Source organism: Oncorhynchus keta, chromosome 29 (genome assembly GCF_023373465.1).
Source record: "Oncorhynchus keta strain PuntledgeMale-10-30-2019 chromosome 29, Oket_V2, whole genome shotgun sequence".
Classification (NCBI taxonomy): domain Eukaryota; kingdom Metazoa; phylum Chordata; class Actinopteri; order Salmoniformes; family Salmonidae; genus Oncorhynchus; species Oncorhynchus keta.
The window spans coordinates 41,077,016-41,092,342 of record NC_068449.1 but is presented as its reverse complement, the minus strand read 5'-3'; the positions used below and the strand labels follow the sequence as shown (position 1 = coordinate 41,092,342).

At 43.0% G+C, this 15,327-nt stretch overlaps 1 protein-coding gene across 3 annotated transcripts in view; it reads left to right on the top strand.

Moving 5' to 3' along the window:
- The window catches only part of LOC118362906 (microsomal triglyceride transfer protein-like), a 29,638-nt gene that overhangs the window by 1,366 nt on the left and 12,945 nt on the right, over positions 1-15,327 (top strand). For all 3 annotated transcript variants that reach the window (XM_052486573.1, XM_052486574.1, XM_035743624.2), the window contains 10 exons: positions 1,110-1,300; positions 2,450-2,593; positions 5,106-5,213; positions 6,498-6,754; positions 7,060-7,210; positions 7,626-7,783; positions 8,061-8,229; positions 8,999-9,106; positions 9,875-10,087; positions 11,840-12,051. In XM_052486573.1, the coding sequence (XP_052342533.1) occupies positions 1,110-1,300; positions 2,450-2,593; positions 5,106-5,213; positions 6,498-6,754; positions 7,060-7,210; positions 7,626-7,783; positions 8,061-8,229; positions 8,999-9,106; positions 9,875-10,087; positions 11,840-12,051 (1,711 nt within the window). The remainder of the gene's footprint in view (positions 1-1,109; positions 1,301-2,449; positions 2,594-5,105; positions 5,214-6,497; positions 6,755-7,059; positions 7,211-7,625; positions 7,784-8,060; positions 8,230-8,998; positions 9,107-9,874; positions 10,088-11,839; positions 12,052-15,327) is intronic.

Genomic DNA, 15,327 nt, shown 5'->3' with positions numbered 1-15,327 from the left:
CCGAAAGTGACACGTCAGTCTTGACTCATGGCCTAATGTCAATTATTTTGTAATGCTACACTGTATTAGAGCAATCAAGGACTTCAATAGTCCACCCACAACCTTCTGTCTCCAGTGTTGATTGCGTCCATTAGAAACGTAGACCATAGAGGGTTCTCGTAAATAATGACACATTATTACAAGTTGCAATTGCACCACGATGAAGGGCTCACCTTCTGAATCCAGGATGCCTGACAGTATGAATGTATAAATATTACTGTCTGTTTTTAAATCATCTGCTACAGAGGATAAGATGTTTGGAAGTATTTTGCATAAAGCTACACGTGGTTTTACAAGTGTCAGTCTCATCCACCTGCCTGACATTTCGCTGTCGAACCAGTAGCAATTAGCTAGGGGACCAGGTAACGTGTGTAATGGTTAAACAATTAATTGTTGCCGAGCCAAAACATTACAAATCCAACAGGGTAATAAATTAATCCAATCTGAACTCAAGCCTTTTTGTTATGATTGAGATACAAAGGGGAAGTATTTGACTGTCGTAAAGCAGATGATTTGAGAGAAATGCCTTAATTCAATCACTGCTTAATGGTATATACCAACTATTTTGTTTAGGAGATGTTTTGACAGACATCTCACTCAGCAGTGAGGGCCATTTTGGTGTTAACCAGCTTGTTGACATTGTTCTGATGAAAGACCGTGATATTTATATAGAGAAACACGGGTCTAAGTGAATCCCAACCATTTGGGGTCCTCCGTGAGTTGTCAGGGTCTCAGTAGCCATGTTCAAACTGCACGTAGCCCAGTGCAAACACCCTTGGTTGTCACCCAATTGACTCCAGAAAAGTGACACAGGAATATTTTACTCCAGAAAAGTGACAGTTGGTTCCAATTAGCCAGGGTTAACAAATGCTTGTGTAAAAGGACATTAAACTGGCCTGGGGCTAATTTCAACCCAGGGTTAAAGATAGCCCTGGGCTAAGAGAACGCAGTTTGAAAAGGCCTAGCGGGGCTCAGCAAGAGAACTGATTTGAGAACCCCTGCTCTAAGTCACTCATCACTGTCACGTTTGATCTCACTCTGCGATTTCTGCACGCCCCCTCTTGTTTCAGGTGCTGGTGCTGCTGGACCCAGGCTGAACAATGACCAGTTGTACAAATTCAGCTACACCACCGAGGTGCTGGTGGACAGGGCCAAGGGGTCAAAGGATGGCAGTGTCGGTTATAGGATCTCCAGTGACGTGGATGTCAACTTAGTGTGGAGAGACCCCAGCAGCAAGGACGACCAGCTCATCCAACTGGTGGTAAGTAATCCCACAGCACCACCTCCTCACCCTGACTTTGCCGATAGCTACATTTATTGAGGAAAAATGTACTTACTATGGCTGTGATATGTGGTCGTCCCACCTAGCTATCTTAAGATGAATGCACTAACTGTAAGTCGCTCTGGATAAGAGTGTCTGCTAATTGACTCAAATTTAAATGTGTGTTGGCTGGATGTACCTGAATCCCAAACCCCCAGCCCCTAGACCCTATGCTCTTCTGTAGGTCTGAGAGGATTGGATAGGTGTAACTGTTTTATGGCAATAACCCTACCTCACCATATGATAGCCTAGTTGGAATTTTTGCCATATCGCTTAGACCTATCCAGTCTTTTCAGATCTACACAAATGCAGGGGGTAGGGGTTGATTTAGGATTCATTCAGGGACAGACTGAGAGACCAGACTGAGATGTAACCTGGTTACATGTTTCCCTGGGATATTGAATAAAACATAAATAAATAAAAACACTTGTTTTGGGAGGATACACATGTTGGAGTTTATACATGCAAAATATTGTGTATTTATATTTATTATGGATCCCCAGTAGCTGCTGCTCCTCCAAAATTAAGGCAGTTTATACAATTTTAAAAACATTACCATACATTCAGATTGTGTGCCCTCAGGCCCCTGCTCCACCACTACCACATATACAGTACAAAATCCATGTGTATGCTGTCTTTACAATGTGAATGGAAACTCAACCACATATTGATATGATCCTGGGAAAGAGGTTCTTAATGTCTCCTGTAATTGGAAAGAATAGAAAAATAAGCATGGTCTGATTGTGCAAAAATAGTACTTAACTCCCTGAGGGGCCTGTCTAAGAAGTTTTAAAAAGTGTATTTAAAAGGCCTGGGTTCAAATAGTATTTGAATTCTGTTAACTACTTAAGTTGTGCTTAATTGTGTGTGCCTGGCCCAAAAGCAGTCATCTCAAAAGTGCCAACATGCCTGCCTGGAATGCCAGACAGGCTAAACCAAACACTGACGGTTTTTGAATAGGTTCAAATAGTATTTGAAATAATTCAAAGTCCATAACTTCCACTCTGGTTGTATTCTATGGAGAATATTGATATTGAGCTGCTTGAAATGTCCTTATCATCTAACAAGCTCCTCCATTCCCATCTGCAGATCTCAAACGTGAAGATAAAAAGTGTGGCCCAACGCTCAGCCAAGAAGAACATATTCGAGGGCGCCACAACGCAAAGCCTTCTCGGAGAGAATAAGCTGGCAGCACTGGAAAGGCCCTTCATGGTGCACCTGAAAAACGGAAAGGTAAGAGCTGTGGATGTTGGTTAGTTTCTATTGTAAGACATTATTAAGGGGCCCGTTCAAACTCATAACAGGTCTTACAAATAATTACTGCATCATAATGCATTATACTTGCAGCTAAGTAAAGTGTTACTATGTTTTTATTGATGCATAATGCAAAATTATTGCTTTAACTTAAGGCAGTTGTGTGCTTTGGGTATATGAATGTGCTTTGGGTATACTGTAGTGGAGATCATCTGCCATAGGTAGATGTTGTAGGATGTTTAATTGTTACCAGAAGTATACTAGATATACTACAAATAGCTATTTTTCTATCATTGTAGTACTATTGCTGTTCTATCTTCATAGGTCAATAGTCATAAAAGTATTGTACAATTGTACATTTATATCAACCATCAATTTTACTATAATCAGTTAAGATAAAAATAAATAAATACTAAGTCTAGTATGGGAGCCATTTCTGGAGCATCATTGATGACATCTGTATCGCTGGGGACTATTAATAGAACCGTAATTGGCAATGTGTTGGTGTGGTGACGCTGGAAGGGGAAATACCAGACAGATGGTGAGTACAGGGCAAGGGTCAATCCTTCAGATTGCTGGCCGGCCGGTTATCAGATCTCACGAGAGAAGCGTGGGGGCATCGGCGTGGCAAAGGGGTGCCGTTCCTGGATGACACAGACTGGGTGAGGTGAATAGGTCAACCAGTTGATCAGTGAATGTCCTGTTGAATGCATTGTGATCAGCTTAATCTGTTTTGAAAATATTGCGAATTTAGCACGGGACTGTATATATTGAAACTAAATGTATCTCATAGTATTACGAACTATAATAAGTGGCAACATAAACTCACTGGCCAGTTTTATTAGGTACACCCATCTACTACCGGGTCGGACGCCCCTTTGCGTTCAACAGGAATGTTCCACAGGGATGTTGGTCCATGCTGACGTGATGGCATCACGCAGTTGATGCAGATTGAACGCCTGTTAGCCTGCATGATTGTTGCCATTCTCCTTGGACCTCTCTCATCAAACAGCCGTTTTCGCCCACAGGACGGCCGTTGACTGGATGTTTTTGTTTGTCTCACCATTATCGGTAAACCCTAGACACAGTCGTGCGTGGAAAAACCCAGGATACCATGCTCAAAGTTGTTTAGGTCACTTGTGTTGCCCGTTCTAACATTCAATTGAACAGTAACTGATTGCCTTGATGCCTTTCTGCCTGCTTTAAATTACAAGCCACTGCCATGTGACTCACTGTCTGTAGGAGCGATCGTTTTCATGAACAGGGTTGTGTACCTAATAAACTGGCCGGTGAGTGATAATAGTGACCTTAGGGTGACTGTTTGTTTTTACTACAATGTGATTTATTGTCTGCAACCTTTGTACTTTTGTATTGTATTTTGGACTTTTTATGCTGTAGTCTCTGCAATGTTAGACATGGTTTTTCAAATGAAGCCTTCTATCTCTCTGAGTTGATAATGGCTGAGTATGGACAAAATAAGGTTGAAGAATGAAGAAGAATGATTGTCTTCAACAAATATAATAACTAAAACCTAATACATCTAGTGGTTTAATCTAAACCTCAAAGTGTGATTTTACAGTGTGATGCCCTGAGTTGAGTGTAATACGCTGTGAAGGTGAATAAGACATTTGTTTGATAGTGTCTGACTGCAGAATGTGTCTTGGGTTGCCATGGGCATTCCTTGCCAAGAAAGTGACTATTTTTGCCCCCTGTGCCACGCCATGGCCATACTGTCAGGTTTCAGGTAAGACCCAGATGTAGACCGTGTCAAAGAAACAAACATTTATTTCTAGTACAGGGGCAGGCAAACAACAGGTCAGTCATCCAGAGAGGGTACAAGGGGGTCAGGGCAGGCAGGGGTCAATAATCCAGTGACGTGGGGCAAGTCAGTTAAGAAGAAATTCTTATTTTCAATGATTGCAAAGGAACAGTGGGTTAACTGCCTTGTTCAGGGGCAGAATGGCAGAATGTAACTTGCCAGCTCGGTGGATTTGATCTTGCAACCTTTTGGCCATGTCCAACGCTCTAACCACTAGGCCACGCTGCTGCCCCAAGGTATAGAACAGCAGGCAGACTCCGGGTCAGGGCAGGCAGAATGGTCAAAACTGGGACGGACTAGAAAGCAAGGAACAGGGCTGCTTAGGTTTCACAAAACAAAATGAATTGGCAACAGAGAACAAAGGTATAAATACACAGGATAATGAGGAAGATGGGTGATACCTGGAGGGGGATGGAGACAAGCACATAGACAGCTGAAACAGATCAGGGTGTGACACATACCTTGCCAAGAGAAAAGGAACTCCCTCAAGATGCATTTCACAGTCAGACCCTACGTAGTCAGACCCTTTTCCATTTGTTGACATCTCATCATTATCTGAGGCACTTTGATAATCGGAGAGAAGTACTGTTAATTTGGCTGTTCTGTCCCTTGACTCTAGTGCACTGTTTCGTATCATATTGACTTGTTTGTTGTTCCATACCTCTGTTTCAGGTGAGCAGCTTTTACTGCTACAAGGCGGAGCCTGCTTCCATTAAGAACTTGAAAAGGGGTGTGGCTAGCTTGCTGCAGGTGCAATCCAGATCTGGGAAGGTCATAGAGGTAAATGAGACCCAATGCATATACAGTTACAGGAAATTGTGGAAACATTTAATCTGCAGTCCTATTTTAGCAGGCACTTACTAAGATATATTATACACACACACACACACACACACACACACACACACACACACACTCTCTCTCTACTGGTCAAAAGTTTTAGAGCACCTACTCATTCAACAAGGGTTTTTCTTTATTTTTACTATTTTATACATTGTAGAATAATAGTGACGACATCACAACTATTAAATGACACACATAATCATGTAGTAACCAAAAAAGTATTAAACAAATCTAAATATATTTGAGATTCTTCAAATAGCCACCCTTTGCCTTGATGACGGCTTTGAACGCTCATGGCATTCTCTCAAGCAGCTTCATGAGGTAATCACCCCACCTGACATTAGCCAGGTGGAAATGTGTCCTTTCATCTGATGAGTCCAAATTTTAGATTTTGGGTTCCAAACTTTGTGAGACGCGTTGCTGGTGAACGGATGATCTCCGCATCTGTATTTCCCACCGTGAAGCATGGAGGAGGAAGTGTGATGGTGTAGAGGTGCGTTGCTGGTGACACTGTCTGTGATTTATTTAGAATTCAAGGCACACTTAACCAGCATGGCTACTACAGCATTCTGCAGCGATACGCCATCCTATCTGGTTTGCTCTGTCATTTGTATTTAAACAGGACAATGACCCAACACACCTCCGGGCTGTGTAAGGGCTATTTAACCAAGAAGGAGAGTGATGGAGTGCTGCTTCAGATGACCTGGCCTCCACAATCACCTGCCCTCAACCCAATTGAGATGGTTTGGGATGAGTTGAACTGCAGAGTGAAGGAAAAGCAGCCAACAAGTGCTCAGCATATGTTTGAACTCCTGTTGGAAAAGCATTCCAGGTGAAGCTGGTTGAGAGAATACCATGAGTGTGCAAAGCTGTCAGCCACCCTTTGCCTTGATATTTGAAGAATCTCAAATTTAAAATGTATTTTGATTTGTTTAACACTTTTGGTTACTACATGATTCCATGTGTTATTTCATAGTTTTGATGTCTTTACTATTATTCTAAAATGTAAAAATAAGAAAAACCCTTGAATGAGCAGGTGTCGTGTCATTAAAAAAATAAAAAAATAAAAATAATGCACTGTAAAATAACATTTGACCATAAACACTGTTGTAAGTTTGCAATGAATTCTCAATGTAAATAATTCGAACAAATGCTTAATTGTTTTTCTATGGTTTTCTGTGTGAGTACTTTTGGTTGGCTGACTGATCTTTCTGGGAACAGAATGATGTTTCAGGGAGGTGTACGGTAGAGTACAAGGCTTCCCAAGGCCAGGTGATAAGGACCAAGGCTTTGGAGACCTGCAAGACCGCAGAGACCGGCTTCACCACCTACATTCAGGTCCTGGGCGTGAGTGGGGAGTCCAGCTCTGTCACTGTTTTCACCCTGGAGGATGGCTTCATTAAGTCAGCCACAGCCAAGGAGACTCACATCTTAGCAGTCAACGCACGCCGCACCACCGCCGCTAAAATCGTGTCCAGGTTTGTCACATACGCCAAATACAACAGGAATGCTTACTTTACAAGCCCTTAACCAACAATGCGGCTTTAAGAAAAGTATGACACGAGAGTCAAATTGAATTTTAATGGTGAAATTCTGCTGTAAACATTGAGGCAATAGTTGTATTTCTTCTTTGTGTTTACTACATTAATCCAACACGTGTTCTTTCATTGTAAAAGTAATGTTCTTTTTTTCACTTACTGATTTGAGTAGGCTTTCTGAGCGCATCAATTGCAAGGAACAGAAACTGATTTGATTTGGATTTGTTAATTTATGTTGTCCTCAGGCAAAACTTGACGCTGGTAACAATTGAGGCTGGGCCATTTGAGGCGGCGGGGAAGAATGTCGCCAGTGTTGTCAAATCACTTGATGAGAAATTGTATGCGGTTGGTGTGACAGCTGAGAAGGTCAAATCCCAATGCAAGGGCTGTCAATCGGTGAGTGGTTGTGAGAAACAATAAAGTAAAAAAAGTGCTTCACGTCGTTTTTCAACCTTGGACACTGACTTTTTCCTCTGAAAGATTCCAATATAACCTTCAATATAATCTTCAATTCAGCTTTTACATTGACGGTATTGACTCCCGAACTAAATGACTCTTTGCTATAGAATAATTAAAAAGGGCAGAGGAAAACTGTACGATGCTGGCCTGGTTGATTGCTGGAATGGTGCTAGAATGAAATCATCAGAACCAACACAGTACAGGGTGTTACAATTAGTGTGAAAAGCCCTTGTGAAGTCTGTATTTACCAACGCTATACCACACTATCGATGCATGTCCTTGCTGTCCAAACATGTAATTAAGAAATTAGCATCCCCCCCCTTATTTTCCTCTTCTCTGCTCACCCCGCTAGCTGTTTGAGCACTGGCAAGAGGTCCAGAAGCAGTTTGAACCAGATAGCTTGTCAAAGGCCATCGCTCCCCGACGCTTCCTGGCTCTCATCCAGAGCATAAGGAAAGCCTCCAAGGACGAGATCCTCCAAGTGCTGAAGAGCTCCACCAAGACTGCCCTGTAAGGCCTAGCACTTACCCACCTCTCTCTCTCTCTTTTCACTTCTCTTCTCAATCTCTTGTTTTCTCCTCTTTTTTTAATGTATGTTTGTCTTTTTCTCTCTCGGGCTGTGATGCTTTCTTATGAGATGTAGTGACTTGTCACCCCATTTCCTTGCTGTCTGTCTCTCGCCCCTTGGGTCTTTTGGCCAGAGCCACATAGTTAACTATATAGGGAATATTGTGACATTTTAGACTTCTGCCTCACTGCCTCTCTCCAACTCTGTCGTGGTCTGCAGACCTCAGGTGGTGGACGCCGTGACCTCGTCCCAGACGCCCGCCTCCCTGGACGCCATGCTGCAGTTCCTCAACTTTGCCGACCCCAAAGGCCTGGTTCTGCAGGAAAGGTTCCTGTACGCCTGCGGCTTCGCCTCGCACCCCAACGAAAGAATGCTCCAGGCTTTGGTGGTGAGTGGCCAATGGCTGCCAAAGGCTGCCACTTCCTTGAACTCTACAAACCAAAATGAATGAAATGCATGTCCAACACAGCGGGATGGGGAGAAATTATTCGGTAAAAGTCCGTTCAACGTTTTCAGTTGGTTAGACAGATATGTCATTGTGACTTCTGACAGGCACCGCAACACTAGACTCAACTGGCAGCTTCATTAATTAAACTCAGCAAAAAAATAAACGTCCCTTTTTCAGGACCCTGTCTTTCAAAGATAATTTGTAAACATCCATATAACTTCACAGATCTTCATTGTGAAGGGCTTAAACACTTTCTCATGCTTGTTCAATGAACCATAAATAATGAATGAACATGCACCTATCGAACGGTTGTTAAGACACTATGGTTGAGAGTGCCATGAGTGTGCAAAGATGTCATGAAAGACAAAAGCTGGCTATTTTGAAGAAACTCAAATATAAAATATATATGATTTATTTAAAACATTTTGGTTTGCTACATGATTCCATATGTGTTATTTCATAGTTTTGATGTCTTCACTATTATTCTGCATTGTAGAAAACTGTAAAAAATAAAGAACCCTTGTTGAATGAATAGGGTCTCTAAAACCTTTGACCAATAGTGTGTACACAAATAATTTGTGGTGCAGTTTCTCTTTCTCTTCGATTTTCCACCTACGGCTTTCAAATTTACACTTATATTTAAAATGGTGTTTTTTTTGTGTGTGTAAAACGTATGGTGATTTTTAATTACACGCATTGTTTTTTTCAGGACATTTCAAAGGGCAAGATTGTCAGTAATGACATCAAAGAGTCGGTGGTGATCATCATGGGTGCCCTTGTGCACAAGCTCTGTCAGAAAGGGGGTTGTGAGCTACCAGTGAGTATCGAATATGTTTGACCCGATGTCTGTAATGAGGGGAGATGTACAAAACTCGTTCTTAAAGGGATTCACACATTCTGTTTACTTAATATTCATCTCCAGCACCACCCGAACATCAACATATGTGAAAATGGTGTGTTTCATAGTTCAAAAAATGGAGGAAGATGATTGTTTCTGATAACATCATCTGTTGTGCATCATGTCATTTTAACCAACTATGAATAGGCATTGTCTCGATGAATGTGAAGTAGAAATGAGTTTAAATGTCCCTTTTTAAGCAATTGAATAATCTTCAACCAAGAGAATACTGATTGGACGTTTTTAACTGAACCAAGTACAACTATTAGAATGCCAGACTGGAATATAGTAGTGATACAATAGTGAGACGTAGCTGTGTCTGATGGTTCGAAAAGATACAGAAATTATCCCTCTGGATTTGGGCTCTGAGTGGCACAGCGGTCTAAGGCACTGCATCTCTGTGCTAGAGGAAACTCTACAGACCCTGGTTCAATTCCAGGCTGTATCACAACTGTCCATGATTGGGAGTCCCATAGGGTTGCGCAAAATTGGCCCAGTGTCATCCGGGTTAGGGTATGACCGGGGTAGGCCGACATTGTAAATAAGAATTAGTTTTTAACTGACTTGCCTAGTTAAATAAAATAAATATGATCCTGTTGTGAAATGCACCAAAAAAAGTTACAATTTCTTAAAAGGAACTATACAGTGGCTGACTTATTGTGTGTTTTTGTCTCATGTACAACCCAGACTGTGGTTGAGGTGAAGAAGATGATTCTGGAAGGTCCCGACAGTACGCAGGTGGAGTCAGACGTTCAGATGTACCTGCTAGCGCTGAAGAACTCCCTGCTGCCCGAGGCCATTCCCCTGTTTTCCAAATATGCTGAGTCGGAGGTCGGAGCTTACTGCACCATCTCCCTCACAGCCCTGCAGAGATACGACGTCGCCCTCATCACAGACGAGGTGAGGCCATTTGACGTCTAAATTCACAGGGGAAGTGCCGGATGTGGGAAGCTGGATTCCCAGAGCCATATATTTAGATACATTTCTCTTATTTCGATATACCCTTAGTATGTATGTGGACACCTGCTGTAAAGTAACAAAACGTGTTAGAGAAACACGCACAGTTAGTCGTAAGTTTAGACACCTTAGCCGAATACATTTAAACTCAGTTTTTCACAATTCCTGACATTTGATCCTAGTAAGAATTCCCTGTTTAGGTAAGTTAGGATCACCACTTTAAGAATGTGTAATGTCAGAATAGTAGTAGAGTGATTTATTTCAGCTTTTATTTATTTCATCACATTCCCTGTGGGTCAGAAGTTAACATACACTCAATTAGTATTTGGTAGCGTTGCCTTTAAATTGTTTCACTTGGGTCAAATGTTTCGGGTAGCCTTCCACAAGCTACCCACAATAAGTTGGGTGAATTTTGGCCCATTCCTCCTGACAGAGCTGGTGTAACGGAGTCAGGTTTGTAGGCCTCCTTGCTCGCACACTCCGAGGTCAGGGCTTTGTGATGGACACTCCAATAACTTGACTTTGTTGTCCTTAAGCCATTTATCCACAACTTTGGAAGTATGCTTGGGGTCATTGTCCATTTGGAAGACACATTTGCGACCAAGCTTTAACTTTCTGACTGATGTCTTGATGTTGCTTCAATATATCCACATAATTTTCCTCCCTCATGAAACCATCTATTTTGTGAAGAGCACCAGTCCCTCCTGCAACAAAGCACCCCCACAACATGTTGCTGCCACCCCCGTGATTCACGGTTGGGATGGTGTTCTTCGGCTTGCAAGCCTCGCCCTTTTTCCTCCAAACATAACAATGGTGATTATGGCCGAACAGTTCTATTTTTGTTTCATCAGACCAGAGGACATTTCTCCAAAAAGTACGATCTCTGTCCCCAAGTGCAGTTGCAAACTGTAGTTTGGGTTTTTTATGGCAGTTTTGGAGCAGTGGCTTCTTCCTTGCTGAGCGGCCTTTCAGGTTATGTCGATATAGGACTCGTTTTACTGTGGATATTGATACTTTTGTACCCGTTTCCTCCAGCAGCATCTTCACAAGGTCCTTTGCTGTTGTTCTGGGATTGATTTGCACTTTTCACAAATACATTCATCTCTAGGAGACCGAACACGTCTCCTTCCTGAGTGATTTGACGCCGCGTGGTCCCATGGTGTTTATTTATACTTGCGTACTATTGTTTGTACAGATGAACGTGGTACCTTCAGGTGTTTGGAAATTGCTCCCAAGGTTGAACCAGACTTGTGGAGGTCTACTTTTTCTGAGGTCTTGGCTGAATTATTTTGATTTTCCCATGATGTCAAGCAAAAAGGCACTGAGTTTGAAGGTAGGCCTTGAAATACATCCACAGGTACACCTGCAATTGACTCAAATGATGTCAATTAGCCTATCAGAAGCTTCTAAAGCCATGGCATCATTCTCTGGAATTTTCCAAGCTGTTTAAAGGCACAGTAAACTTCTGACCCACTGAAATTGTGATGCAGTGAGTTATAAGTGAAAAAATCTGTCTGTACACAATTGCTGGAAAAATGTATAGTATCATGCACAAGGTAGGTGTCCTAGCCGACTTGCCGAAACACGAAAAATAAGACATTTGTGGAGTGGTTGAAAAAAAAAAAAAGTTTTAATGACTCCAACTTAAGTGTATGTAAACTTCTGACTTCAACTGTGTGTATACATATATTTCAGGTGAAGCAGACGGTGAACCGAGTGTACCACCAGAACCGCCGGGTCTATGAGAAGAATGTGAGGGCAGCAGCTGCGGATGTGGTCTTCAGCAGCAACCCCTCTTACATGGAGGTGAAGAACATGCTCCTGTCCATCGGAAACCTGCCCAGAGAGTTGAACAAGTACATGCTTTCCAAGGTCAACGACATCCTCCACTTTGAAATGCCTGCCAGGTGGGTGATGGGATTTACATTTTGATTTGTAATTTCTTTGGTGTTTTCATTTTATTCAGACAGAAACAGCACTAAATGAGTGGGAGACTAGAGGTGGGGCTGGGATTTGTACCCACACTGGGGTGGTGTATATGTGGTGCAGGCAGTGGCGTTACCTGCTAGACCAGCAGGCACTGCTGTGTCAACCTAAATTGAAGGCAGACGTTACTTAAAGTGAGCTCCAAAAGTATTGGGACAGTGACACATTTTGTTGTTGTTTTGGCTCGGTACTCCAGCACTTTTGGATTTGAAATTCTACATGAGGTTAAAGTGCAGACTGTCAGATTTAATTTAAGGGTATTTCTATCCTTGTTGAACTGTTTTAGAAATGACAGCAATGTTTGTAGTCCCCCCATTTTAGGGGACCTGTATACGAAACATCAAGAATAGCCTCCCCGCCCCTGCCCCCACCCCTCAGAATAGCCTCAATTCGTTGGGGCATTGTCTTCATAAGGTGTCAAAAGCGTCCCACTGGGTTGCTGGCCCATGTTGGACCCCAATGCTTCCCACAGTTGCTTCAAGTTGGCTGGATATCCTTTGAGTGGTGGACCACTCTTGATACACCATAGGAAACTGTTGAGTGTGAAAAACCCAGCAGCGTTGCAGTTCTTGACACAAACCGGTGCGCCTGGCACCTACTAACAGTCCGGTCTCGAGGCCACATATTGAGTGTCTCGGTGTCGGATACATTTGTACTTGGTCTTGACTCGGTCTCAGACAGTGAGGACTTGTAATTTCTTGCCGAGACCAGCAGAGTAAAAAAACTCATAATTATCAGCTTTAATTTAGTCAGCGCATGAAACGGCTTTCTTGTAACATTATCTTAACAGCCTTTATATCTATTAAAGACATGTTTGCGCAGTGGTGAACATATATGCCTTAAGTGTGTGACAAGTTTGTTATTTTGAAAGGACCGCAACCGTAATACCAGCTCGCTCTTTTTGTAAAACTCAAAGGGCCAGTGGTGTATCCCTACTGATTCGTATCAAAGTAGTGTAGTGGAGGTATACGATTGATCAATTTATGTAGTACAATCGAGAAATCATGCACAAAGGAGCTTCTGTGATGGTCCGGAAGGTGATGCGGGCTGCCCAACTCATCACCGGGGGCACACCTACAGCACCCAATATCACAGGAAGGCCAAAAAGATAATCAAGGACATCAACCACCCGAGTCACGGCCTGTTCACCAACGTATCATCCAGAAGGCGAGGTCAGTTCAGGTGCATTAAAGCTGGGACCGAGAGACTGAAAAACAGCTTCTATCTCAAGGCCATCAGACAGCCATCACTAGCCGGCTACCACCCGGTTACTCAACCCTGCACCTTAGAGGCTGATGCCCTATATACACTACCGTTCAAAAGTTTGGGGTCACTTAGAAATGTTGTTGTTTTTAAAAAGAAAAACATTTTTTTTTGTCCATTACAATAACATCAAATTGATAAGATTTTTTATTTTTATTTTTTATTTTACCTTTATTTAACCAGGCAAGTCAGTTAAGAACAAATTCTTATTTTCAATAACAGCCTGGGAACAGTGGGTTAACTGCCTGTTCAGGGGCAGAACGACAGATTTGTACCATGTCAGCTCGGGGATTCGAACTTGCAACCTTTCGGTTACTAGTCCAACGCTCTAACCACTAGGCTACCCTGCCGCCCCTTAATGTTGAAAAGGACTATTGTAGCTGGAAAGATTTTGAATGGAATATCTACATGGGTGTACAGAGAGAGGCCCATTATCAGCAACCATCACTCCTGTGTTCCAATGGCATGTTGTGTTAGATAATAAAGTTTTAATAAGATTTCATGTTGCTAAAATGATGTCAGTTCCATTTTAAATGCAACAATGTTTCATTCACACAAGTTATTTTCGAACTGCAAGTGTGCTTCAATAAAACTCTCACCGTATGATGATCATTTGAAACTTCTTGTTCTTAAAAAAGGAGAAGCTGTAAGGGTCCTGTGCGTAGCCGGTGTAGAGAGTCAGGCGCAGGACAGCAAATATGAGTAATCAACATACTTTTGTTATTTTGAGTAAATGTACAAAGTAACATTACGAGCACAGCGACGTGTGCGATGAGGAACTTGAAGCTTTCCACCTTCTCGACTGCGGTCCCATCGACGCGGGTTCGGGCGTGATCCCTCTGCTGTTTCCTGAAGTCCACGATCAGCTCTTTCGTTTTGTTGACGTTCAGTAGAGGTTATTTTCCTGGCACCACTCCGTCAGGGCCCTCACCTCCTCCCTGTAGGCTGTCTCGTCATTGATGGTAATCAGGCCTACTACTGTTGTGTCGTCTGCAAACTTGATGATTTGAGTTGGAGGCGTGCGTGGCCACGCAGTCATGGGTGAACAAGGAGTACAGGAGGGAGCTGAGCATGCACCCTTGTGTATTGAGGATCAGCAAGGTGGAGACGTTTCCTACCTTCACCACCTGGTGGGTGGCCAGTCAGGAGGTCCAGGACCCAGTTGCACAGGGCGGGGTTCAGACCCAGGGACCCGAGCTTAATGATGAGCTTGGAGGATACTATGGTGTTGAATGCTGAGCTATAGTCAATAAACAGCATTCTGACGTAGGTATTAGTCTTGTCCAGATGGGATAGGGCAGTGTGATGGTGATTTGCGTCTGTGGATCTATTGGAGCGGTAAGCAAATTGAAGTGGTTCAAGGGTGTCTGGTACGGTGGAGGTGATATGATCCCTCTAGCCTTTCAAAGAACTTCATGATGACAGAAGTGAGTGCTACAGGGCGATAGTCATTTAGTTCAGTTACCTTTGCGTTCTTGGGTACAGGAACAATGGTGGACATCTTGAAGCAAGTGGGGACAGCAGAATGGGATAGGGAGAGATTAAATATGTCCGTAAAAACTCCAGCCAGCTGGTCTGCGCATGCCCTGAGGACGTGGCAAGGGAGGCCGTCTGGGCCAGCAGCCTTGCGAGGGTTAAGACGCTTAAATGTCTTACTCACGTCGGCCACGGATAACAAGAGCCCACCGTCCACAGACCACCGTCCTGCGTCAGTGGCACTGTATTATCCTCAAAACAGCGAAGCGGGTGTTTAGCTTGTCTGGGAGCATGACGTCGGGGTGTCTGCGACGTGGCTGGTTTTCCAGGAGGAACAAAATGGAGTCGTGATCTGATTTGGCGGGGGAGGGCCTTGTAGGCACCTCAAAAGCGAGTAGCCTTTGCTCTGTTTTTTCTAAGTGAGTACTACAGTCAATTTGTTGATAGAACTGTGGTTT